The sequence below is a fragment of the Nansenia antarctica genome (genome assembly GCF_963989245.1).
Source record: "Nansenia antarctica genome assembly, chromosome: 7".
In the NCBI taxonomy this organism is placed as follows: Eukaryota; Metazoa; Chordata; class Actinopteri; order Argentiniformes; family Microstomatidae; genus Nansenia; species Nansenia antarctica.
This window is the reverse complement of record NC_137677.1, coordinates 47,455,558-47,481,021: the sequence shown is the minus strand read 5'-3', so window position 1 is coordinate 47,481,021 and position 25,464 is coordinate 47,455,558. Positions and strand designations below refer to the sequence as shown.

Genomic DNA, 25,464 nt, shown 5'->3' with positions numbered 1-25,464 from the left:
ATGCAAGTTCTCCGGGTCCATCACCGTAACTTTTTGTTTTAGATCGCTTCTTAGATTTCTTAACTCTCTGCTGCCAGCAGCGTTGGCCATACAACTTGAGTAACCTATATCAAACAATCAACAAACAGCCGGTGCGGAGATTGCGACCACAAACGAGATAAGTTTGACTTCGGTAATAGGTCCAGTTGCAATATCCTCAAGTTAGGAACAAAAGATGCCTCCTTCTAATCCATTTGTTCAATTTGTTTACAGAAATAAATCTTCCTTACATTGTAAAAAACTTAATTTGTTAGGAGAGCAGTCGTGCGTGCGTTCAATCCATGCTGCCCCGGAAGTCGGAAGTCCTCAGCATATGCATTTTCTGCTATACAACCGGATATTCAGGGCGCAATTTTTGCGCCCCGGCCGAGAAATAGGAGACAGCCAATTGGAGCGCTGCTACAGCTCACGTGTAAGCGAAAAGTATTTGGCCTGCCATAGACTTGCATTCGGCCGGCGCCCCGACTCCTCCCCCTATGTATTTTAACAGTGAATTTTACACACACACAGATAAAATGTTTATTGTATTGGAGGATTTTTAATGAATGCTGATAGGCGCCGACAGAATATCAGCCGCATTTTGTGAATAAACTTTTTTTTTTTAACTTTTACAAATCGCAACTAGGAAGTGAAGGTGGGGGCGGCGCCCCAGCGCCCTCTATCGGCCAGCCGCCACTGGGTGTCACACATACAATTACTTGGGTTATTAATGGTAAAGTTCACACATTGTTCACATTCGTACTTATACTGTAATGATCTCATATCGATTTCATTGACCACCGAGGACCACATTGAAAATAAGTGGTTTCAGTAATGGTTTTTCTGAGATCAGATACATCTTTTCCCAAACAAAATGAAGTCAAATCACCAAAAAGGGTTAGCTCTCTAAAGTATTCTTTGATTTATTAAAAGGAGGAGTATATCAATATTTCCATTGGCTCCAAATAATACAATACTAAGAAATTAGCTGAGACATTCAAAATGAGAAGAAACAATCACTGTGCAAATAGCAAGACCACAACATTCTAAATTATTCTTGCAGTGTTATCAAATAGCCTACATTTACATTTTCACTATTTCAGCAAGTTCTTCCAAGACATCTTCCATATTTCTTCCCATGTTTCAAGAGCACCTGTAGGCATATACCACACACTCCTATCCTTTGTTAGCAGGGAAATACATTTGGAGGCCAAAGGTGAGGTAGAAAGAAACCAATACAAAAATGCACAGCCATTACTCAGTTATAAAGCAAGTTTATTTCTACAGACATTCATTCTCCAGCATATTTATTTCCATACAATAAGAATAGTTTCAACCCAAATTACACAACTGTGTCTCATAGACCTCCCAATGTGTCACCCAAGATTACAATTTGGGATATTTCTACCTTTAAAGTTGAACCTGGGCAAATGTATATTCACAATAATTTGTACATTATGAAATGCATACAGAAACCACTCGGAAAGTACACCTGAAAGTTCACACAGGCTGTATGAGAGGAGGAACAGTGTTTCAAAATTATGGATGCTTTTAATCAATGTTTCTCTTTAATTTCTATTAAGACTTAATTATACAAAACAAGTTAAGGAGCTTATGAAGGAACCAGCGCTTTCAACTCTTGTTGGAACACATGCAAAGAAAAACCGACATAAAAAAATAGTTCATGTACATTATACACACAATTACACAGTCTGGGAAACCACACACTGATAGGCTGCTTTTCGGGAGGAGTAGAGTTGTAACAGTGAACAGAAAAGACTGGGCATCTGTTCAAAAGTAGGATACTATAAAGGAGATAGGGTCTCTGACAGTCACTGACCATAGTTCAACTCTACAGCTGTCCACATTCAGTGATGACAATCCTCTTGCTGGGTTTGCCCGTCTTGGTGCCTAGCTCGCCCATAAGGCGGACCACGTCCATGCCCTCTCTGATGAAGCCAAAGGACACATGTTTGAAGTCCAGGTGCTCAGCCTTCTTCAACGTGATGAAGAACTGAGAGTTGTTGGTGTCTCGGCCACGGTTGGCCATGGACAGCAAGCCAGGCCCTGTGTGTTTTACATCAAAGTTCTCGTCCTCAAATTTGTCACCGTAGATGGACTTGCCTCCTGTCCCATCCTGGTTGGTAATGTCGCCACCCTGACACAGGACATAGCAGCAACACAGCACATTAGCGGTTAGGAAAGCAGTTACCGGTACTTGTTGGGTCAGATTATTTGCACACTTTAAGGCTATGTTTTTGACTGTCATAATTTATTCTTAATGTGTATAGTCAGTTTTCAAAGCTGACCTCACAAAATCCTTACTATTACCCTGCCCCCTTCCCTCCCCCTCTGTTCTCCTCACCTGACACATGAAGTCTGGTATGATCCTGTGGATCACAGAGTTGCGGAGTCCAAAGCCCTTCTGTCCAGTACACAGCGCCCGGAAGTTCTCAGCAGTCTTGGGGACAATGTGGTTAAAGAGCTCTATGGTGATGGTGCCCAGGTTCTGGTCATCTGCCGTGAGGGTGAGGTAGACCAGGGGGTTGGAGTCTCTGGAATGCTCCTGGACCTTGGAGAGCTGTGGGATGGAGAGTGATGAGTCTGACTGGTCCATACGACTTTGACACTCAGTGAAGGTCTTCCTGAAAGACTCGGCCAGCTCCGCGGTCTTAAACTTGGCTGCCAGCTGCTCCACCTTGCCCTCACCCTCTGGGGAAGGAGAAAGAAAGAAAAAAAACAACACAGGCTGTTAGGAAGCATCAACATACAGCTTGAACATAGAACTGCTAATAGATCTCATGGCATGACAAGCATTCCAAATGATTAAGGAAGAAAAGGTTGCGTTCCAGAGAGAGGTGAAGTGTTTACCAGCAAAGTCTGTGGCGGTCCAGACCAGAGCGTTGGCAGAGATGTTCATGGGTTTGAGGTCCATAGACTGGGAAATGGTGTGGTTGGCGCACACCTTCAGCACTTGATCCCTCCTCATGAGAATGCGGTAAAAGTGCTTAGAAGGGTGGAACATGATCTTGATGTCTCCCACTCCACGCTCATTCCACTGGCCCAGGTCTCTGTCCCAGCGGTACAGCTTGGTCCGCTCCTTAAACAGGATCTCCTCATCCTCCTCCCCAGACTTTGTCTCCACCTGGAACATAGACATTTCAACCATCAGGAGACTCAGAGTTTGTTCATACTAGGGGCACAATGTTATGTTATAGAACATCATATAGAAATGTGTTGAACAGATATGAAGCTCTGGAATGTAGTATAGTTTTTAATTTAGCTGTTGTGTCACAGTGTCTCTAAAGATTTTGTGAGATGTTACATGTGGCCTGTAAGTAGTTGGATGTCTAACAGTGCTTTGACAGTTACCTCAGGGAGAGACACAATGGGCTCAAAGTGAATGTCTACATTATTAGCGTCCTCTTCATCACTTCCATCCTCCCCTCCCTCGGTTTTGGGTGGTGCCGCAACTCCAAACACCGAAGCCCCAGCATTCGCCCATGAAAAATTTGTATCTAGGGAACAAAAAGTAAAAAAATCATTTGTGCACAAATCAGAAATGGGAACATTGCTTTTTTTTCTTTTCTATATCTTTTAGAAAATGTTAGAAACACCGACCTTGCGTTCCAAATGCATATTCCCCTGTGTTCTGTGCCAGATCTGCGAATGAAAACCCTCCTAGTGAGTCGAACCCAAAGGAGTCTGTGTGAGGTGGGGAAAGAGGAGTGAGAGGTCATGGCCAGAAACATCATTATAAAGAATTACATTTTACTTTCAATTACAGTTATCAGTCATTAGCATGTAGCTACCATACCCCAAATGGCTGAAGTAGTAATAGAAGTACTATCATACCTGGAATAGATTTGATGGTTGTAAATGTAGTAGTAGAGTCTGGCTCGGGGCTCTTCTTGGTGGACAGGTCAATAGGACAGCTGCTGGAAGCTGCCGTGGAGGACTGGTCTGGGACCTGCACTTCTGCTTCAGAAGACTGGTCTGGGACCTGCACTTCTGCTTCAGAAGACTGGTCTGGGACCTGCACTTCTGCTTCAGAAGACTGGTCTGGGACCTGCGCTTCTGCTTCAGAAGACTGGTCTGGGACCTGCGCTTCTGCTTCAGAAGACTGGTCTGGGACCTGCGCTTCTGCTTCAGAAGACTGGTCTGGTGCCTGATCTGATGCTTCAGAAGACTGGTCTGGTACCTGATTTTCTGTATTGGAAATCAGGTCCGGAACCTGCTCTTCTGCTTCAGTAGACAGGTCTGGTGCCTGCTCCTCTGCTTCAGAAGACTGGTCGGGGGCCTGCTCCTCTGCTTTGGAGGACTGGTCTGGTACCTGTTCCTCTGCTTCAGACTGGTCTGGTGCCTGTTCCTCTGCTTCAGACTGGTCTGGTGCCTGTTCCTCTGCTTCAGACTGGTCAGGGGCCTGCTGTTCTACTTCAGAATGGTCTTGGGCCTGCTCCTCTGTTTTTAAGGACTGAATCACAGGCTCCTGACTGCTTGACGACTGATCTGGAGTCTGCTCTTCTGGTGCCTCAGAAGGAGCAGCGTCTGTGCTTCTCTGAGCATCCTGAAACACATCCACTACATTAAGAACCAGGACCACAAATATCTGCCTGGGATAATCAGCATTGGCAGTTGGCTGATTAATTTATTTGTAAGTGTTTGTGTCCTAGATGTAATGTACATATAAAGCATTTTTAAAAATTATTATCCAAACATTTTTTTTTTTTTTTTTTGCCAAACTATTGTGTGGAAATGAATGTATAAACATCTCACCAGAGCCTCCTGTGCTTTGCGGACCTCAGTCTCAAAGTCCTCTGGCTTATCCTTCTCCGCCTCGCTGTCGCTGCCTTCCCCACAGAAGAAGGTAGGGGGCAGCAGCAGGCTCTTAGCCCTCTGCTCCTCCTTTGGAGTGGGCTTCTTCTCCCACACCACCTCACAATCCGGGTCCCCAACACTCGGCTGGGCCGTGGACACTGGGCGGAATAAAGGAGGGGAGGTTTTAGATTGTCCATCATCAACAACCTTGACCCGTGGATCTGAACAGTTTCTCAAACAATAAGCGGCAGTATTTGAGAGAGTTAGCTGACATTATTTAGTCAGCTCTCAAGGAAGACAAGCGCAGCTCGAGAAACACTAAAGAACACAAGAAATCCCATGAACTTTATTCATACCTTTGTGTGAAGATACACACAGCAGCTGAATTACTACTGGCAACCATAAAGGTTAAATATAGCAGAGTTGATCTGAAACATAGCATCACCTGAAGCAGCAGCCTTTCTCTCAGGAGGATCAGAATAAAGCTTTCCTTTAAGTGCGTTCACTGCTGTCTCAAAGTCCTCATCTGAAAATTCACAAGACAGAAAACATATGTTAGGAACATACCTAGCGGAAGATGGCTAGATTTCTGATCATCTGTAGGGGGCTACAATTAGTTCACAGTTATTTAAAATGTCAGAGAAGGCATAGACAGTGTTGCTTTTGGTTCTCACCATCTGTTTGGTCATCACTGGTGTATCCAGGCTCGTTCTGGTAGCAGAAGAAGGTGAGGGGCAGCATGAGGCTCCTGGCCAGAGCAGCCTGCTCCTGGGTGGGTTCCCGCACATACACCACCTCCACTTCAGAGTCTGAGTCTCCCTCTGCATGAGGGGGCGCTACAACACAGGACAAAATGGTCATTCAGAAGGGAAGTCTACGGACATCAAGGGCTAGTAGTATGTTCATATCATGTCTTTGTAAAGTACTATATAACAATGGATTATAGACACAAACATTTTTAATGGGGCATGACAAATGATAGGTTATTGATTGGTCCTGTAGACTAAATTGGTACAGGAGCAGTTGTGCTGATGATCAAGGAGGTAGATGCATGTCCAGGGTTAGTTCCACACCGGAAACGCATGCAATTCAAAAACTGACTTCATGCACTTGACCAAACAATTTTCTACATATATTTTTCTGTCTTTGTGAAAGCTACTGTACAACTACAATAAAGTTCCCATTGAATAAATTAATTCAACAATTTCCTCCTAGTACTCTAACAGCAATTATTAGATTACCATCCAGTAACAAACCACAAAGAAGCACATTCTGCCTAGGGTTGAACTCACTACCTTTCATTACATAAATGTCTAGCGCATACTAGATCAGGCTGGATATTGAGTTTCACACTGTTGCTAGACATCCTGTACTAAATGTGTGTGTGACGTTGAGTCCTCACACAGCGCATTCCTCTGAAGGAGCTTGGCTGGAATGTCCTCGTGTCGCCTTTCAACTGAGGGAAAAGAACTACACACTGCCCTCAATGCTCCAAAAGTAAATCAGTTGTGTTGTCTGTCTATTCACAACATAGAAATTCATGTACACTCATTGAACACTTTATTAGGAACACTATACTAAAACTGGGTAGGGCCTTTCTTTGCTCTCAAAACAGCCTCAATTCTTCGTGGCATTGATTCCAAAAGATGTTGGAAACATTCCTTTGAGATTCTGGTCCACGTTGACATTATTGCGTCCCGCAATTCCTGCAGAATTGATTGAGATTTCAGGTGCACTTTAAAGCTATGAATCTCCTGTTCTACGACATCCCAACGGTGTTTTATAGGATTCAGATTTGGTGACTGGGAAGGCCACTGAATTGTCATGTTCATCAAACCAGTTTGACATTTTTTGCTTTGTGACATGGATTATCATGCTGGAAGTAGCCATTAGAAGATGGGCTGAAAACAAATTCAAGTCTTGGAACTGTCCAGTTTTAGTGAGCCCATGCCCATTGCAACCTCAGATTTCTGTTCTTGGCTGACAGAAGTGGAACCTGACGTGGCCTTCTGCTGTTGTAGCCCATCCACCTCAAGGGACGACACGTGGTGCATTCTGAGATGCTTTTCTGCTCACCACAATTGTACAGTAGTAGTTTTTTGAGTTACCATAGACTTTCTGTCAGCTCGAACCAGTCTGGCCATTCTCTGTTGACCTCTCTCATTAACAAGGTGTTTCTGTCCGCAGAACTGCCGCTCACTGGATGTTTCTTCTTAAGTATGTTTTCTTGAGTAAACTCAACAGATTTGTGCGTGAAGATCCGAGGAGATCAACAGTTTTTAGAAATACTCAAACCAACCCAACGGTCACGGTCAAAATCACTGAAATCATATTTTCTCCATTCTGATGGTTGATTCATTCAACATTACCTGAATTGGTCCATATCTGCAGGGTTTTATGCACTGCTCTGCTGCCACACGATTGGCTGATTAGATAATTGCATGAACGAGAAGGTGTACAGATGTTCCCAATAAAGTGCTCAGTGAGTGTATATCCTAAAGGCATGACTACAGCTTCTAATTCCTTAACAATGTAGACTTAAAGTCTGCAAAAGTTAAATATTCTTTCAGCATATCACACACATCATGCAAAACATTAGGTTCTTGCACGGCAGGTTTGTTTTTTCCACTCCGTGCAGCTGGGGTAAGTCTGGCATTAAGGGCCATCAGGTGACCGCTGTGTAGGTGATGTCACAGCACACACACAGTGCAGTGACAAAGTACCTGGGGGCTCAAATTGGGTGGATGATGTGCTGGTCCAAAAAGCCATTGGATTATCTTTGAAAAGCCTAAAATCCAATCCTAAAAAATAATGGTTGGTGGGTGAGACAAACTAGAACTGGTGGTGATTTGATTAATAAATGAAATGTGTCAACGGGTCACTTTTCTTCCTCCTGTACTGTACCAATCTCTGTGCATTTAAAAAGCTGTGATTGCATTGTTAATAAGTGATTCAAATAAATGCATTATTGCGCAGTAAGTTGATGTCAAACAAAATTACAATCAGTCAACGGTGTACTGTAATGATGTCCTGTCAACACTGAGTGTGGGCTGGTGCAAGGAGCAAGGAGATGGACAAATAGGACATTAATGAAATCACAACACAATGGGGTCAAATGATGTGAAAAATCCATCATGGGGGAGGGGGGCTTCACCATTCAAAAACAAGCATTTTCAACTGAGACAGAACAAAAATCAACAAATCAATCAAGATAAGATAATCATGAAATATATCTTACCTCCTTCTGGGATTTTGAATGCAGGGGACGAAGGTGAGGGCTGTGTGGTCTGACTGGTGTCTCTAGCCTTGGAGCTCACTGACGAACCGACAGCCTCGTTAGACGTGGGGCTCCCGAAGATCTTCTGGAGAGAATCTGTACCAAATACGAACTTGGGAGGAGACACCACTGTTTTGGAGGGGTTGATTGGGCTGTGTGGTGTGGCAACGGTCGACTGGCTGTCTGGGGTGTGGTAGGTGTCAGGGGAAAGCTCTGTGCGTTCCCTGGTGGTTTCCTCCAATATGGCCACAGCAGCCTTCCCACACACCATAGTCCCAGTGGCAGGTTCCGGAGGGGTTGCCTCCGTGGATGCCACAGGTGTGACTAGAGTGTCCTTCTCTAGGGCGTCCTTAGCCTCATCAAAGGCATCTCTGAATGAATTGGCTACATCCTGTAGTTTGAACCTCACCGCCAACTGCTCCACACTCCCCTCCCCCTCAGCAAAATCAAATGCACTCCAGACCCATGCCTTCTCAGCACCCTTCATCGGCTCTAGCTTCATCGAAGACGTGACCCAGTGGTTTGCACAGATTTTCAGGACCTGGTCTCTTCTCATGACGAGTCTCACTCGTTTGGTGTCGTAATTCTGAAGTATTCTGAGGTCTCCAATGCCTCTTTCCTTCCATTGATTTAAGTCTTTATCGTAGCGGTAGAGCTTTGCCCTGTGACTGAACACCACCTGCTCATTCTCCTCTCCAGTTGAGATATCGACCAGGTCTGGGAGGGGAACAACAGGCTCAAAGTACTGACCGTCCCGCTCCTCCTCCTGGGTCACATCCTGCTCATCCTCAGTTCCCACAGACACTCCGCTCTGGTTCAGTTTGGTAGGTGACTTAGACGGACTAAGAACAGGCTGGAAGCTAAAGTTGAAGCCGGCAGTGGATTCTCCAAAGCAGAAGAGGTTTTTTCTAACGGGACTGCTGGCTAAGGGAGAAGCATAAACTGATGTATCGGCACTGTCATCCAGAGCCTCTTCCCTTAGGTCATAGTTGTCCCACTCCAATGTAGGGCCAGTGCTCTCAGCATGGGGCTTGATGATGAGTCCAGAGGTGCTACTAGCTATTGTGACATTTGCATGGCTTTCATCTTCCTTGATTTTTGTTTTGTCATCGGTCAGGAAGGATTTGAGGTCTTTCAAGCCAGACTTCATTTCCTCAGCTTTCTGAATGAGATGTGCAGTTCTACCTGTGTCAACAAGCTTGTGAGGGGTCTGCAGGGGGATGTCCAAAAGGAGCCTTTGACACTCTTCAAACTTCAGCTTAAACTCCTCTGCCAGCTCTGGAGTTTTGAACTTGGCAGCGAGCTGCTCCAGCCTGGCATCTCCATCTGAGAAGTCATTGGCCAGCCACATCCAGGCTTTGTCAGATCCAGCGAGAGGCTTCAGGTTCATGGTGGTGGTGATCCAGTGGTTGGCACAGACCTTAAGGACCTGCTCTCTCCTCATCAATACCCTCAGCCTCCCATTTGAGGTGTTCTTCAAGAATTTAAGGACTCCAACTCCACGCTCCTTCCACTGGCTGATCTCTGGGTCAAACCTGAAGAGCTTCACTCGCTGAGAGTAGAGTACCTGTTCATCTTCCTCACCTGTGACCAGATCCACTTTGTCAGGCATCTGGACAACAGGCTCAAATTGGATATCGTCATTCTCCTCAGTCTTGTACATGTCCTCTTCATCTTGGTCAGCTGAGGTGTCTGACTTTTGAGTTGACTGAAGTGAAGTGAACAGCTGCTCTCCAGCACGGGTGAAGCCTTTGAAGCTGGGGTTTTTCTGACCAAACTGGTAGTCTCCTTGTGATGATTTAGACAAGTCTGCAAAACTAAATGTGTTGGGTTTGCCGGTGAATAGGGGATTTTCATCGTGCTCAGTCGTATCCACAGATGGCACTGATGCAGGTACACTGATACCATACTCTTTTTCTTTCTCTCTGTGCTGCTCTGCTATGTTCTTCAGGAACATGGACGCAGAGCCTGAAGCAGGTGATTGAGTATCAGCTGAAGGGGTTTCCTGTTCAGTTTCCTGAGTGCCAAACTTAAACCCACCAGCTGGAATGGGCATTGAGAAAGAGAAACCTGCAGCACTAGGTGGATTGGTTTCAGCCTCTGGGGGAGCCTCAAATTTGAAGGACGCAGGGGAACTTTTGTCTTTGCTTTGGCCAAATTGGAAGGAGCTGCCTGTGTTAAAGGCTGCTTTAAACCCACTGCCAGCAGGTTGACTAGATGCATTCTGACTTCCAAAACTAAAACTGAAGGAGGAGCTGGAGGGGGCAATGCTTTTAGCATTGGGGTTGGGTGTCTGACAGGAGACACACTGACTAGCAGAGCTGTCGTTTCTGACCAGACACGCGTCACAGTCCCACTGTCCTTCTTGCTTGGCAAACATGGCTCCCAGAGAGGGGGTGCTACATGGGGTCTGGCAGGAAACACATTTAGAGACTGATGGATCATTCCTCACTAGACATGCATCACAGTCCCACTGTCCATCTTTCTTTGCGAAAACAGCCCCAAAGCCTGAGCCAAATGACATGGTGGAGGGTTTTGATGTTGCTGCTGTGTCTACTGCCGTTTTAGCTGAGGGGTTGGGAGTTTGACAAGACACACAACTGTTTACAGAGGCCTCATTTCTCACAGCACATGCGTCACAGTCCCACTGTCCTGTCTTTTTGCCAAACTGAGCTCCAAATCCAGAGCCAAATGGCATGGTTGATGGCTTTGTAGATGTTGTAGCTGTTTTAGCTGAGGGGTTGGGAGTTTGACAAGACACACAACTGTTTGCAGAGGCCTCATTTCTCACAGCGCATGTTTCACAATCCCATTGCCCTGGCTTCTTACCAAACTGGGCTCCAAATCCAGACCCAAATGAGGGAGTTGACAAAGCTGGGGCAGTAACTGTAGATTTTGCTGAAGGGTTAGGAGTTTGACAAGAGACACAACTGTTTGCAGAGGATTCATTTACCACAGCACAAGTGTCACAATCCCATTGCCCTGGCTTCTTCCCAAACTGGGCTCCAAATCCAGACCCAAATGAGGGAGTTGACAAAGCTGGGGCAGTAACTGTAGATTTTGCTGAAGGGTTAGGTGTTTGACAAGAGACACAACTGTTTGCAGAGGATTCATTTACCACAGCACAAGTGTCACAATCCCATTGCCCTGGCTTCTTCCCAAACTGGGCACCAAAGCCTGAACCAAATGCAACAGTTGAAGGCTTCGATGTTGCTGCTCCTTCAACAGCTGTTTGGGCTGAGGGGTTTGGAGTTTGACAAGAGACACAACTGTTTGCACAGGCGTCATTTACCACAGCACAAGTGTCACAGTCCCATTGTCCTGGCTTCTTTCCAAACTGGGCACCAAAACCAGCAGGTATAGAAGTGGTACCACTGGTACCAAATGTAAAGGAAGAGGGGATCTGTGATCCGAAGGCCCCAAATCCTTTAGATGTGGAAACAGAGCTAGAATCTTTTGATTCAATACCAAATCCAAAAGTAAACCCTCCAACTGTAGTTGCCCCACTGGTAAAAGCTTTAGTTTCACTAGCAGCTTTGCTCTCCGGCTTTGCTGGAGCATTAGGGTTAGCACTCTGACATGCAACACATTGGATAGCTGTGGCTGCATTTCTTATACAGCATGTATTGCAGTCCCATTCCCCTTCCTTCTTTACAAACTGGGCTCCAAAGTCTGTTGCCTTAGGAGCAGAGGGCTTCGGAGATACTTCATTCCTCTCTTGCTTATCATGCCTCTCTGGAGATTTGGGGACTATCTTCTGGGCCTCCTCAAACTTTGTTTTGAAAAGGAGAGCCTCGTCTGCTGTTTTAAAGCGGATGGCCAGCTGCTCAGGACTTGGCATCTCATCTGCATAATCAATGGCAGTCCAGACCCAGGATTTGTCAGATCCAGCATTTGGTTTCAGAAGCATTTCCGAATTGATGTAGTGATTGGCACAGATCTTCAGGACCTGCTCTCTCCTCATCAACAGACGAACTTTCCTGGACGTATTGTGCTTTAGAATCTTGACATTGCCAACACCCCTCTCTTTCCACTCTTTTGTCTCTGCATCAAACCGGAACAACTTCGCTCTGTTGCAAAACATCTCCTCCTCTTCTTCCTCCCCCGTCTTTACATCGACTTTATCAGGAAGGGGTACAATGGGCTCAAAGTGGGGCCCATCCTCATCCTCCTCCGCATGAATGCTGTCATTATCGCTCTCTGCTCCTTTCTCCTCTTCTGCAGCATTTGTCATCCCAAATATTGGCTTAGTTACATCAGTGAAACTGAATGGCTGGTCTGTTTTTCCAAACAGGTTTGTTTTGCACTGACTTTGTGCTGTATCAGCGAAAGAGAACCCAGATACATTTTGACTTCCAAAGGTAAAGATGCCACCCTGGCTAAGGGGCTGCTCCTGAGATTGAGGCATCCGCTCTGGAGGCCCCTCTGTTTTGGCAGGAATGTCTGATGTCAGAAGTCCTAACAGACTCTCACTGTTTTTAGCCTGAGAGGATGTGAAAGCGAAGTCTCCATCATTTGATTTGAAATTGGAGTTGAATTTAAATGAAGATGAAGGGGTGGACTGGGCGACTATTCCAGCACCAAAACTAGGCACCTTGGGGGTTTCAACAGGGACCTGCTGCCCAAAAGAGATTTTCCCAAAGTCCACAGGCTTCCCCTCTATGCTCTTTGGTGGTTGGACAGGAACAACGGACGGTTTAGTGAAGTAGCCCGGCTCTGGGAGGGGAGGGTTTGTGGTGGGCTGAGTTACGCCATGACCATAATATTCCTCACTGTAGGGGGAGAGTAAACTCGTTGCTGGTGACTCAAAACGGAGGGGGGCGCCAAAGACTTGATCTTGAGGAGGATAGATGCAGGCTGGGGTTGCCTGGAGGGGTGGAGTGTGAGTAGACTGCTGGTAGCCGTACATGTGCTGTTGTGGTGGAAGACGATTTATTCCATACACTGGAGGAGCCTGAGATAAGAGAGAAACAAATTTAAATTAAACCCAAAACTATTATTCATAGGGATACGAAAATTCTGGGTCAATACCAATTATTCATAACAGAAATCAGCCCATTTTTATTATTTATTTGTAAAACAACAATCGGTCTGAATAATCATACATTTTAAAGAAATTGACCGATCACCAATTGTGCACAATATCACCAACACAGATTGCTGGCGGTGCATCAGTGTAAGATATGTTTCTCATATTATGTGTAATTACAGGATAACTACATTTTACACCACATTTACAGCAACGACTCTAACCATAATTGTACAGTCTCACAATAATCACAATTCTTGATTTTCCATAATTATAGGTTGCATTTCATTGTAATACCAGTCCTGTAATGTAAAGTGTGACCAAATCTCAACACCTACCTTTGTTGGGGTTACATTGGCAGCAGTGCGAAGGAGATACTGGGAGTTATTATAAGCAGGAGATTGGTTGTAATACACAGGTGGACCCGCAGTGGCAACTGTAAAAGAGCAGAAAAGTGGAGAGGGGTTATTACAAAAACTGAGTACATACCGAGATGTTACGAGTACATAAAACAAGTCATAACTTTTGGATACAAAAGCCTTGTATTCTGTGCATCTTTCTGTACTATTTGTTTATGTTTTCCTGCATTTCCTTTCTTATGGTGTGACAATAAGTCCAGTGTATGTGACAGACACAAGGATTGTCATGTCACTGAGGCTCCTGATAGCCTGAGTGAATTATCTTCTACCTCAGCAACTAAGGTACGGGACCCAGCTCTGGGTTGTCTGCACACCTGTGAGTGGAGCCCCATGGAAGGTCTGTGATGGCGGGTAGGGCTCCTGTATGCCCTCAGCCCCGTAACCCTCCCCATACATCCTGTGATGGGGAGACGCTGTGTTTTCTGACGAGTTGTGCCTCAAGTCATGGACTTCATTCTGCAACACAACAAAGGGGTTTCTCATACAACAGTTTACCTACGGTGCCTAATGAACACTACCAAATACATCACACCACATATTTCGTATTTGACTGCTACCAATTTCCACTTTTAGAGGACTAACTTTGGCAAAAAGAAATTATCTTCTAACAATGAATCACTGTCAACAATATTCACATTGACATTGGTGTCAAATGAACCAGTGGCTGACCTTCAGAGCCTCAACTTGCTGGCAAAGCATCTGGAGGAGGGACTTCTGGTCCTCTGCCCAGTGGGGAGGCGTCTTGGGGGAAATCTGGACAAAAAGGGAAGAATGTCCAGAAATCACAAAACAACACCATGACACTTTTTTTTATTTAGTAAATTATTGTGCCATAACAAACCTACCAGGTGTCTCTTGGTGGGGGAGACTATGCTTTTACTGGGCGAGGGAGTGGAAAATTTGACATGGAGACCGGAGCTGGATGCAGCAGACTGAATGAGCTGACTGGGGCTGGAATGGGCTGGCCCTCCCTCCTCCTCCTCTTCATCCATTGCTTCTCCGCTCTCTCCCAGCTGCTGGTTCACTTCGTTCAGAAGATCCATCACCTCGTCCATCGACACAGGCAGCTGGAGGACAACACACATTCCATATTTGACCTCTGAGCGTCTTTGTTTACTATGTGTTTATGTTTACCTGCATTTCCTTTCTTATGGAGTGACAATAAATCAGACCGTGTATGTGACAGACACAGGGGTTGTCATGTCACTGAGGCTCCTCAGCACCTAAAGTACATCATGATGACTCCGTCATTATGAGTCAATGGAGGTAAGAGTGCTGGCCATTTTAATTTATTGACGGTTAACTGCTCCTGTGACACACAAAGGGCAGTCAGATGTGTGTCTCACCTTCTCCATGTCATCTGCGTTGGCATTGTAGATCTTGAAAAGATAGGCCCTGAATTTCCTGAGGAACATGATGCATCTGTCCTGGGTCTCCTCCACCCCGTTACCTGCTTCCTCTGACAGGCGCTGGAAGATCTGTCAACAACACAATGATATATCAAACAAACAAACAAACGATAAACATGGTGAGGGAGAAAGGAGGGGGGAAATGTTGTTCATATAAATAATCCCGTTCAGTGAATTCTCCAGACATACCCGTGCCAAATGCCAATTGGATGAGATGTTGTTGATGGTCTCCAGGGTGGCGATGGCCTCCTCCGTTTTACCTTCAATATCAAGGAGTGTGGCGAAGGCCACCTTGGCTTCCTCCTCGTAGTCTTTAACTACAGTGATCTGGAACACACACATACACATTCTATACACTGCATCACCAAGGTAATTACACACAGACGTTTGAGATGGCTAGGACATGTGCTGAGAACGGAGCAGGACCGGATCACAAAAGTCGTCTTAAGATGGACACCACCAGGCAAAAGAAAACCTGGGAGGCCCAAAACCACCTGGTACAGAACTGTGACACAAGAGCTGGAAAAGATGAACCTGTCAGGGGAGAGTTGCAGCATGCTGCCAAGGACCAAATGCGACGGAGAAAGCTCATTGAAACCTTATGTCCCATAGGTGATGAAGAGGAGTAAAGCCCAATTTTTCTTCGCTACGCAAACCTACGCCGTAGCTTGCGTAGGCCCGCAGCCTACACCGTAGGCTACGGCGTAGGTTGACGCGCACCTCTCCAAAAATGTAACTACGCGGCAGTGCCTACGCAACCGTAAGCACTGTGATTGGTCCGCTTGGTAGCACATGATTCCGATATGATTCCGACTCTCTCGTAGATCAAAATGCGGAAGCCATGACAGAAATGTCATTTACTTTTTCTGTAATTACTTATTAATTAAGATCTGAAAAATTATGATAACCATCGTAATATCTTAGTTTAATGTCATTTCAATGCATCATAGAACTTTTATTTACAAAAAGCAAAAAAATAAACGCTATTATGCCGCTTTGAGTACACCGTTCCAACGGAGCGCCCTATGGAAGCATCAGGCACAGCCTTCCTATAAGGAGCGCGATTCACATTTAAGAGATGTACAATCCTGTTTATTTAGAAATAAATGATTAGTTACAGGGAGCCCCATGGCTGTTCGTTGGGTTTAAATTATATTTATAGTTATCTATAAGAATTGTGATTGGTCCGCTTGGTAGCGTCACATTCCGACTCTCTCGCAAATGCGGAAGTCATGACAGAAATGTCATTTACTTTTTCTGTAATTACTTATTAATAAAGATTTGAAAAATTATGATAACCATCTTATTATCTTAGTTTACTGTAATTTCAATGTATTATAGACATTTTCTTTACAACAAGCATAACAAAAATACGATTTTTGATCGCTATTATGCCGCTATGAGCACACCGACCAACGCGACCGACCGACGCAGAAGTATAAATTGAGAGAGCCCTTGCGTAGGCTACGGTTACGCCGCGCGTAAATTCGACGCAGAAGTATAAATTGGGCTTAAGTAAGATGGTCTACAGCAGGGGTCTTCAACCTTTTTCAACCCAAGGACCCCTTGGACGAGAGACAAACAGAACAGGGAGCCCCACATGTAATATATATATTTAAATGTCTCACATTTTAAAGCCTATAATAACTTTTATATTTACTTCATTTACCTTTTCTTTCACCGTATTAACCTATTTATATACTGGGTTATTAGCCTATATGTGTTTATGATTGATAAAACGTTCATGCATAATTATGATTGGTTATTATTGTTGTTGTTGTTGTTGTTGTTGATGAGGCTTATATTTTCTATTATTATTATTTTTCAACAATGAAACTTTTAGCTTCAGGAAGTCAGGTATGCCTACCTCAGTGAGATGACTGGCCCTGGTTGGTGGTACACAACTTGTCTATTCTGGGGGAGATGGAGGTTGTCAGGCAGAGCATCATGTCATCCTCAGACTGCTGTCTGGAACGGTATTTGCTCTTCAGGTAGGTGAGGGAGGAGAATCCACTTTCACAAAGATAAGTTGTTGCAAAAGGCAAGAGGCTCATCGAGAACTGGGTGAGAGGCTGTGACTCGTACACATTATTGTGTGTACTGTCTGTGGTTAGGTCGATCAGCTGATCTTCCTCAGCGGCTGTCAGGTTTAGGCGTCGGATGCATTGTCTTTGCATGGAAACCGTATCCATGTCTTGTGCTTTCTCCAAGACTCAGTCTCAGAAAAGTACTTCTCAAATTGACTTTTGAGTGCCTCCAAGTGATCAACAATTGCGCATTTCACGTCAGGCGAGGGCACCGCGGAATCCGCGAAATGCATTGAAACGCGCAGCCAGCTCCGCGCGGTAGCAGAATCTCGTGGATAGCTGTGCGTAATTCAAAGACGCGCGCCAATACTGATCCACGGGATCTGACCTCGGAATGGTAAAGGAGCGCGTTATAGCGGCGCATAGAGAAGCAAAGAGGCGGGTTTGTTATTATCAAACTAACTAAATTAGTAACGTTATGCTAGTTATTAATTAACGTTAATTTCGCAATGAAGACCGAACTGCAGCGTTTTCGCCAACACCTAGCTTGCTAGACAGGTGTTTTGTTTTTTTTTCAGCTGACGTTATGTGAGACTCTAGAATCATGGGCATCATTTATTTTGTAAATAGTTTTTGTAAAAAGTAGCTTATTATTGCCTATTAATGCTTGTACTTTACTCAATATCATTTGTTATATTTTTTTATTCTCACTGATTATTTTGGTGAAAAATGTCAATTATTATGACAAAAATTGGCGGACCCCTTGCAGTACCTCTGCGGACCCCCTAGGGGTCGCGGACCCCCGGTTGAAGACCACTGGTCTACAGTGATCACATCACGTCAACAAACACTATTTGCTTCCACAGTTTAGAGAGATAAAATGTGATGTCATCTCACCTGAATGTCCTTAGAAGGGAAGTGCATGAACAGTGGGTCCAGGGGTTCAGGGATGCTGCGCCTACGTTTGATCTTGTCCAACAGGGGAAGGACCACTTTCCAGTAGTGAACACAGCGTCCTATGTACTCCTTCTGGTCATAGTATGAGTTTACTCCAACACCCTGAAAATAACCATGAACCAGCAGTCAATTAAGAGAATGACATTAAGAGTGTAACATTGCTGGAGGGGTGAGCCACCCCTATACAATGAATGTTAACCGCTTGTAACATTACTTTAAATGTAACTTTGTTGAAACCCGGCTTTCCTAGTTCGGAAAGCCTGATGAAATCCTTTGCAGGAAGTAAGTACAAAGGGGTGGAAACCTGTGAAATGAGTGACGCCTCGCCATATGGCAAACTAATCAAATACCTAACCTAATGCAATCTGGAGGTATGGCTATGGGAGACAACTTTCGTTCAGATCTCCCATTATTAAATATTTAATCTAATAATACCATGTTATGTGCAGTGCTGTCAATTTGCTTCAAATTGCCATAATTCCATGTACTGTAAGGGGGAAATGTCCATGTTGGAAATGTCACACTACTCCAAGAGTTATAATTACCTACGCGAAACGGAGGAGGATTATTTAGATAGACACCTAGCTCATATCATGTTCAGAAATGTAGTGTGACAGAAAAGGGCAGGTGTACTTGTGTGTGTGTACTTGTGTGTGTGAGTGTGTGTGTGTGTGTGTGTGTGTATGCTGTCTGGATAGAAAGCCAGCAGATAGGCAGTGCTGTGTGGGTGAGTGTGTACCGTCTGGCTGAGATGTTGAGCCCAGTGTATAGGCAATGCTGGTTGAAGGCCGTGTTTCTCTCCAGCTCTCAGGGTGCTTAGTCCGTGTTGCACTGTCATTCTCAGTTTAGCTGACATACCGGGACTGCAAACACACAGTATTGCAAACTAGTCATTTACAATTTGATAGACATTTCAAACCAGTAGGGTTGGGTGGTAATACCGTATACCGGAGTATTTGAAAATAGCACCGGTGTCTGTTTCAATAGTCAAAAAAAAAAAATCTGCTGGGCAATGCTTGTATATATATATATATATATCAATATATTATATAAATTATATATTTATTTATTGTCTTATATATATATATATAATAAAGGCCTTAAGAGTGTTTGTCTAGCACCACTGTCGGTGTGGTTGAAGGTGCTATGAAGGTGATGACAGAATGTTTTGTAAACAATGTCATTTGTCAAAAGAAAAAACTGTCAAAATAACGATAACTATTTAATCGTGTCACGTGACACCTTCTCCTCAGAAGGGAGAATTTAAAAAACAGATGGTGTGCGCAAGCGGGTTGGTCCCTAAAAAAATGGCAACAGCTGCAATTTGGCAGCATTTCAGGTTCCGACAGAATCTGAGCCCTACAATGTGATTTTCACTCCTGTGGTAATACCGTAGAATTTGGGGACGGTTCAACGGTGTCAAAATTGGATACCACCCAACCCTACAGATCAGTAGAGAAAACTAAAACGGAAATGCGGTGGAATTCTCAAAAGCTTCCAAGTCTAAGAGTATCTGGAAGATGATTTTAGTGCTACAAAGCTGTTAGGCCAGGTGAAACCCACGCAGCAAAGGCCTCTAAGGGGATTATACTTTCACATGTCCAGTTCCCTCAGGGCATTGTAGATGAAGGAAAGAAGAGGACAAGAGAGATAAGATGTACCACCACTTCTGACTCACAGAGCTCGCTTGTGTATGAGGCTGTAGACTGCGTCCCACCACTCTCTCTGTCTGTCTGTAGTGAGCAGCTTGAGGAGAGGCAGGGGAAGGCAGCGAGGCTCATGCAGCTGCTGCTGACCTCCAGAGTTGATCTTGGCACTCTCTTGCAGCTGGGTGTGACTGCAGAACACCACACCGCACAGGAATACCTGCAGAGAAGAGACGGAGGAGAAGGTGGGTTAATGAAATGGATTATAGCTCATTGTATGAACATAAAATACAGCTGTAAATTAGACAGATGGAGAAGATGTCATCCACTACTATAGCACACTATTACAAATAATTAGGGATGACGATATTATCGGCACCGATATTTATCGGCTCGATAATGGGAAATTAATGTTTATCGGTTTTATTAAATTTTAGCCGATATTGAGCCGATAATATGAAGCCGGAAATATTTCTGCTTCCGGTTTCCGTGCTCATGCTGCTGCGCCTGCGTACAGGCACGCAGTGTATAGACGACAGCGAAACATGAGAGCTTCCCCGGTGTGGACATTCTGCAGAGTTTCTGAGGCAGATATATATACAATAGTGCGTTTGCAATTTGCAACACATGTTCGACAAAAGTTCGGAGAGGAGGGCAGTGGTCTACGAGTTACAACACAACGAATCTCATAAGTCACCTTAAGATTCTCCATTGCAAGCAGCACGCTGTATGGAAGGAATATCAAGCAGAAGGTAGCCTAGCCGCGGTGCCTATTGAACACGCATTTGAATTGTATTCAGTTTGTATATTAGGGAACACCAATGGAAAACGTGTCTATTATTTAGGTGAGAATGTGAATGTAGGCTATACAAGACAAGTTGTTTACAAGGAAAACATGCACTTTTTGTTTTTCCATGTCAGTGCAATTTATTTTGAATTCTTATGCAAAACGTTTGATGGGCTTTATCACAACCTACCTCATCCTCATGCACTAAAAGTAGCCCAGCCCTTTTCAGTTGCTTTATTAAGCATACTAGTGTAGCCTACTATGTGCCTTGTGTCATTCTGTTTATCTGCAGACTAAGCAGCCATTTGGCACTAGTTTCTGTAAAAGTTCTATAAAACTTTTGGTTCTTTAAGTCTTTATTCTTGTATTGACTGATGCACTTTATTTATTTATATACGGCCACGAGAAGCGGGTAAATATCGGTATCGGTTGGAAAAAATGCATATCGTGCATCCCTACAAATAATAACGCAAAAGGACACACTCACAAACACACCCCTCCCCATATTCACCTCAAGATCTAGCAGGCAGATGGACTCTGGTGAGTTGGTGTCCAGTTTGGAGGTCTCCAGAGTGAGCCTGGGGAACAGCTGCTTCAGCCAGTCTCTCAGGACAGGTCTCTGGGCCAAGAGAGACCACTGCAGCCCCAACCAGCTCAGGTGCTGGAGGTCCCCTCCATGCAGAAGAATGGAACCTGTGTGGACACAAGAGAGGGAACGTGGTTAGAGACAGGGTTCCAAACTACAGACAACACACAATATATTAAATCAGAGAAGTTAACTGAAGAGTTAACATTTTCAGCTGAAATCATTTGAATGAAAACAAAAGTTGTCAGAGGGCTGCCTTTCTAGACCAAAGTGCTTTGGGGTTAGACACCTACTTCCCCCTATACTGTTTGTCCTGAGACACCTACTACATTCCTGTACTGTTTCCCCTGTGTCAATATAATAATAATAAATAAAAATATATATAATCGTTCTTCTAGCACGACGACTGCCAATGGCCCCTGGCCTGAGCATAGAGTACTTTTCCTTCTATGACTAGTGGATAGATGATTCACTTACTTACGGTAGTCAAATGTATTTATTGTAAGTCGCTTCGGAATAAGGCATCTGCCAAACGCCAAAAATTTAAATGTAGTGGTAACACACGGTTTCGGACGTAGCCTTTGTCAAGTCTTAAATGACAAAGACTTTAAGACTTGACAAAGGCTACGGACGAAAACCGTTGTCCTAATAAACCCCACTTTTTGCATCTGGAACCCGAGTGTGCTGCTTCTATTTCTTTCAATTAACACTCCTATCTTACCATCATCCCACTTGGCGAGGTCAGGTATCTCAGGACCCTGCGTGTTGATGGAGCGGATGTCATCGTTGCCGATGAAGGAGGCCCCGGCAGGAGCCTGGGGCCCGAACAGCAGCTCAAACAGAGAACCCTGCCCACTGCGGTTCCCAAACGCCTCAACAACCTACACACACCCACACACAGGACATGTCAGTCACATGTTACATCGACGTCAATCACACATCCTTTAAATGCTACAAATATCACCATCAAGAAAACATTGTTTTGAATGGTACTTTAATACAACTATGGACATTTCACGCAGTGTCATAAGTATTGTGTTTACGTCTCTGACGAAGCTCTGTGTGTCAGGGTTGAGGTTGAGCAGCATATGACCGGCCTGGCTCTGTCTCTCACTGGCCAGGAGCTCCAGAGGCTGGGCGGTGGACTGGTCCCCTTTAGACACCTTCGACTTTGGTCTGGGGACCTAATGGCCATAGATGAGGCAAATAAAGAGAGTTAAATTACACACTTCCCTATGGAAAGTCTCCAGTGATGTCCACACATCCCTCCGCTGCTGCTTGTAACGTCTCACCTGATAGGCCAGCAGGTAGCAGAGTGCAGCCAGGTCAACCACAGCCCTCCATTGTTGTTCTCTCTCCTGTGCCATCTTCAGCAGCAGGGTGCCAGCGTGCAAGTACAGGTGCCCCCTCATCTCTCCGTGCACCTCACTCAGCTCGTCTGTGACAGTGCCCGCTGTCTTACTCAGGGCTTGCATGACATTGTCAAAACTACACACACACACACGAGAGAAAGAGAGAAAACAAATGTGTTTAACATACAGTACACAAAGCAGGATTCACAAAGCACACATGGTTAATAACATCCACACATAATGGCCACAGTCCTTTACTCTTAATACACAGGATTTCCGTTGGGGGCTGTAGCATGGATTACGTACACCCAAGTGTCAAGAAGTAGCCTACACATCACTCCTACAATGTTTCTATCACACACACACGCGCACACACCTGCTCAGGGCGTCCAAGCTGGGCTGGACTCCTTTACCAGACAGAGTGAGCCTCAGCAGGTTGCAGTGGGATAGTAGCAGCTCTCTTTGGAGCCGCCGACACATCTTCTCATTGGACGACACACTTGGCTGGGCCAGGTACTCCTGAAAGAACAGCACAAATCAAAGCAACAGTCGTCAACAACATAATATCAGCACCATGAAGCTAAATTCAAACAGACCAGACCTAAGAGCACTCTACTGACCTGCAGAGTGTGCACCACAGTCGAGTACCAGTTCAGGCTGCGTCGGAGAAGCCCTCTCTTCTCTGTGCTGAGACAGTGTTTAACAGCTTCGTCGAGGCGGCCATCTGAGCTGTACAGCTGCACCAGCTTCACGTTGACATGGGGGTCGGCGGGCCGCACGGCGAGTTCTGCCTGCAGCAGGTCAAACAGCTGGTTCCAGCCCTGCTGCCCTTGACGGTTCAGCAGGCGCTCCTGGAGAGAAGGGGGGGTGGGGTTTATGAATCAAACAGCTGCCATTTCAACAAGTGTTCCTTGAGGGGGTTCAAGGGTGAGCTTAGGTTAAAGCAGTGCTGTGTTTTTTGGGTCTACATATACACAGCTTGCAAACTAGCCTTCATGTAGGCAGTAGGCACCCATCCCAACCTAGTTTGGCCTCCAAACAGGGACTGGTTACAACCCACCATAACCTCCATCTTACAAACATAACTGAAACACTAATGCAGTCTTAATAATAAAAGGTATGGAATGGACACTTAAGTTGATCTAACCTTCAGGTTGAAGACAGCAGGGTTCCCAGGGAGCAGCTTGGCAGCTTTCTCCACCCAGAACTCCGCTCTGCTGTCCCTCTCTTCTTTACTGCACAACAACTCAGCTACCTTCAACACCAGGTCTCTCTGCGCTGGGTTCAGGTCCACGGAACGCTGGATGGGCACACACATGCAAACACACACAAAATGTCTCTCTCTTTTTTGCTTGCCCTGAAATGTTCAATATAATCACTCGACTTTGACCATTTATTGACCACTGCACCTGCCACCAACATGTGTTGTTTTTCAAAGCATCTCAGCAGTGAGAGATACAGGTGCTGTAATTAAGGGTACAGTATGTGCATATCAACCTAGCTGTAGATTATCATGATCAGTAACATCTTAATTTACCTTGTAGCATCCCACCGCCTTATTGATATCGCCATCTCTCTCATAAAGCTGACCTAGGAATTTATGCGCTTTGGGATCCCTCTCCTGCACTGTGAGGTATGCTGAAACATGTCTACCAGAGAAGGAAGGACAGCAAGAGAATAGATTAGAACCACAACAACAGTACACACTAAATACATACTTACTTACGTACACACTAAATACATTCTACAGTAGTAAGTTAACTATGGTTCAGCTCAACAAATAAGGGCATCAACTACCTAGCATCAACCATGGACACGCTTACCTTTTAGCAAGTTCATACTCCTTTGCTTCGAAATACAATTTAGCAAATAAAAATCCTTTAATTGGTTTCTGTGGAAAGAGAGGACAGTTGTCGTTAGCTAACGAATGATAGATACTAGCCAGCTACATTTTCACTTTTACTTTCGTGGAAACGAAACGAAAGCCGTGTCTTGACGCCACACATACTCTTGTGTCAGATCAGATGCAGCTATTGATTGCGAAACAATTTCTAGCCAAAGTAACCTCAGTGATAACACAGCTAAGTAGCCTCTGTGATAACACAGCTAAGTACAGAATAATAAACAAGCTCTCTCATATTTGCCGTGGCGCGTTTTTTTCCGAGACACGGAAGTGTTTAAAACAAGTGTGTAATCATACTTGGCTGCTAGGGAAAGTGTCATGTTGTTAGATCGCAGCCTAACGTTACTGCCTGGCTGTTGTTATATTACATGTAGGTGATTTCAAACAGTGCTCTATGTCTTCCCATACACTGCGTGAGCTTAGAATGATAAGGTTCTATCTCCGTTTAGGGTAGTTCAGAGATATTGAGCGTCAACGTTTTTACGTTCCATTATGTTTTGTGAGATGGAACCTTTGTATTTTATTAATTACTAACTCAAAAACGTCAACATTTTAAAAAATAACACCACACAGGCATTAATAAACACCTAATGGATCAGATTATGAAAAAAAACTAAATTTGGACAGAAACGGAGATGGAACCTTATAATTCTAACGTCCCGATATTACATGTACCGGTAGTTGATTTCAAACAGTGCTCTATGTCTATCCCAGACACTGGTATGTATGCGGCCACACCACCAGGCCTGTGGTCCCCTGGTGACAGCACTGGTTAGCTAGCTACAGCTAGCCGGTGAGAGTATCACTGACCTCTTTGAGGGACGGAGAGGAACTCTGCACCGAAGAAATATATCGTTCCACTTCGGCCTTACTTCGCCGCATGGCTGTGAACGCGTGTTATCCTGTAATTTAGAAAACGAGATCCACCTCTCTGCCAAAACGCCGCTAAAAGACAGAGATTGTAGCTAATTATTGTCGTGTCTCCGCGCTCCTCCGTCGTGGTTAGTGCGCAGTCTCCCTTGGACGTCAAACATGGCAGCGGCGGTCACGTGGTACAGAACGTCCTCGAAACGCGAGCTGTGATTGGTTGAGTTGGCCACCAAAACCTGTCCTATGAAATTTGAAATCACTTTTGACGCACAAATGACGCAGGTTTCAACTTGGGGATGTCAGTATGTGTGATGTGATGTTTCACATTAGGGCAGTGTGCAAGAGAACCTTACATTCTCTTAAATT

At 44.8% G+C, this 25,464-nt stretch overlaps 1 protein-coding gene across 1 annotated transcript; it reads right to left on the bottom strand.

Annotated features, from left to right (window-relative positions):
- Positions 1-1,320: 1,320 nt before the first annotated feature.
- Positions 1,321-25,149, bottom strand: ranbp2 (RAN binding protein 2). The gene is made up of 31 exons (XM_080536828.1): positions 25,039-25,149; positions 24,149-24,216; positions 23,863-23,974; positions 23,473-23,625; positions 22,946-23,176; positions 22,702-22,844; positions 22,266-22,461; positions 22,017-22,157; positions 21,695-21,854; positions 20,899-21,080; positions 19,633-19,820; positions 18,694-18,817; positions 17,895-18,056; positions 15,160-15,297; positions 14,908-15,039; positions 14,407-14,628; positions 14,231-14,314; positions 13,876-14,017; positions 13,481-13,578; positions 11,486-13,067; positions 8,075-10,999; positions 7,560-7,637; positions 5,511-5,672; positions 5,282-5,362; positions 4,795-4,994; positions 3,874-4,585; positions 3,640-3,723; positions 3,391-3,536; positions 2,890-3,163; positions 2,384-2,730; positions 1,321-2,176 (listed from the first exon to the last, which is right to left on the bottom strand). Exons 1-31 carry the CDS (start codon positions 25,108-25,110, stop codon positions 1,871-1,873), a joined length of 9,645 nt encoding a protein of 3,214 aa, XP_080392954.1. The 5' UTR covers positions 25,111-25,149; the 3' UTR covers positions 1,321-1,870.
- Between the last annotated feature and the right edge of the window lie 315 nt (positions 25,150-25,464).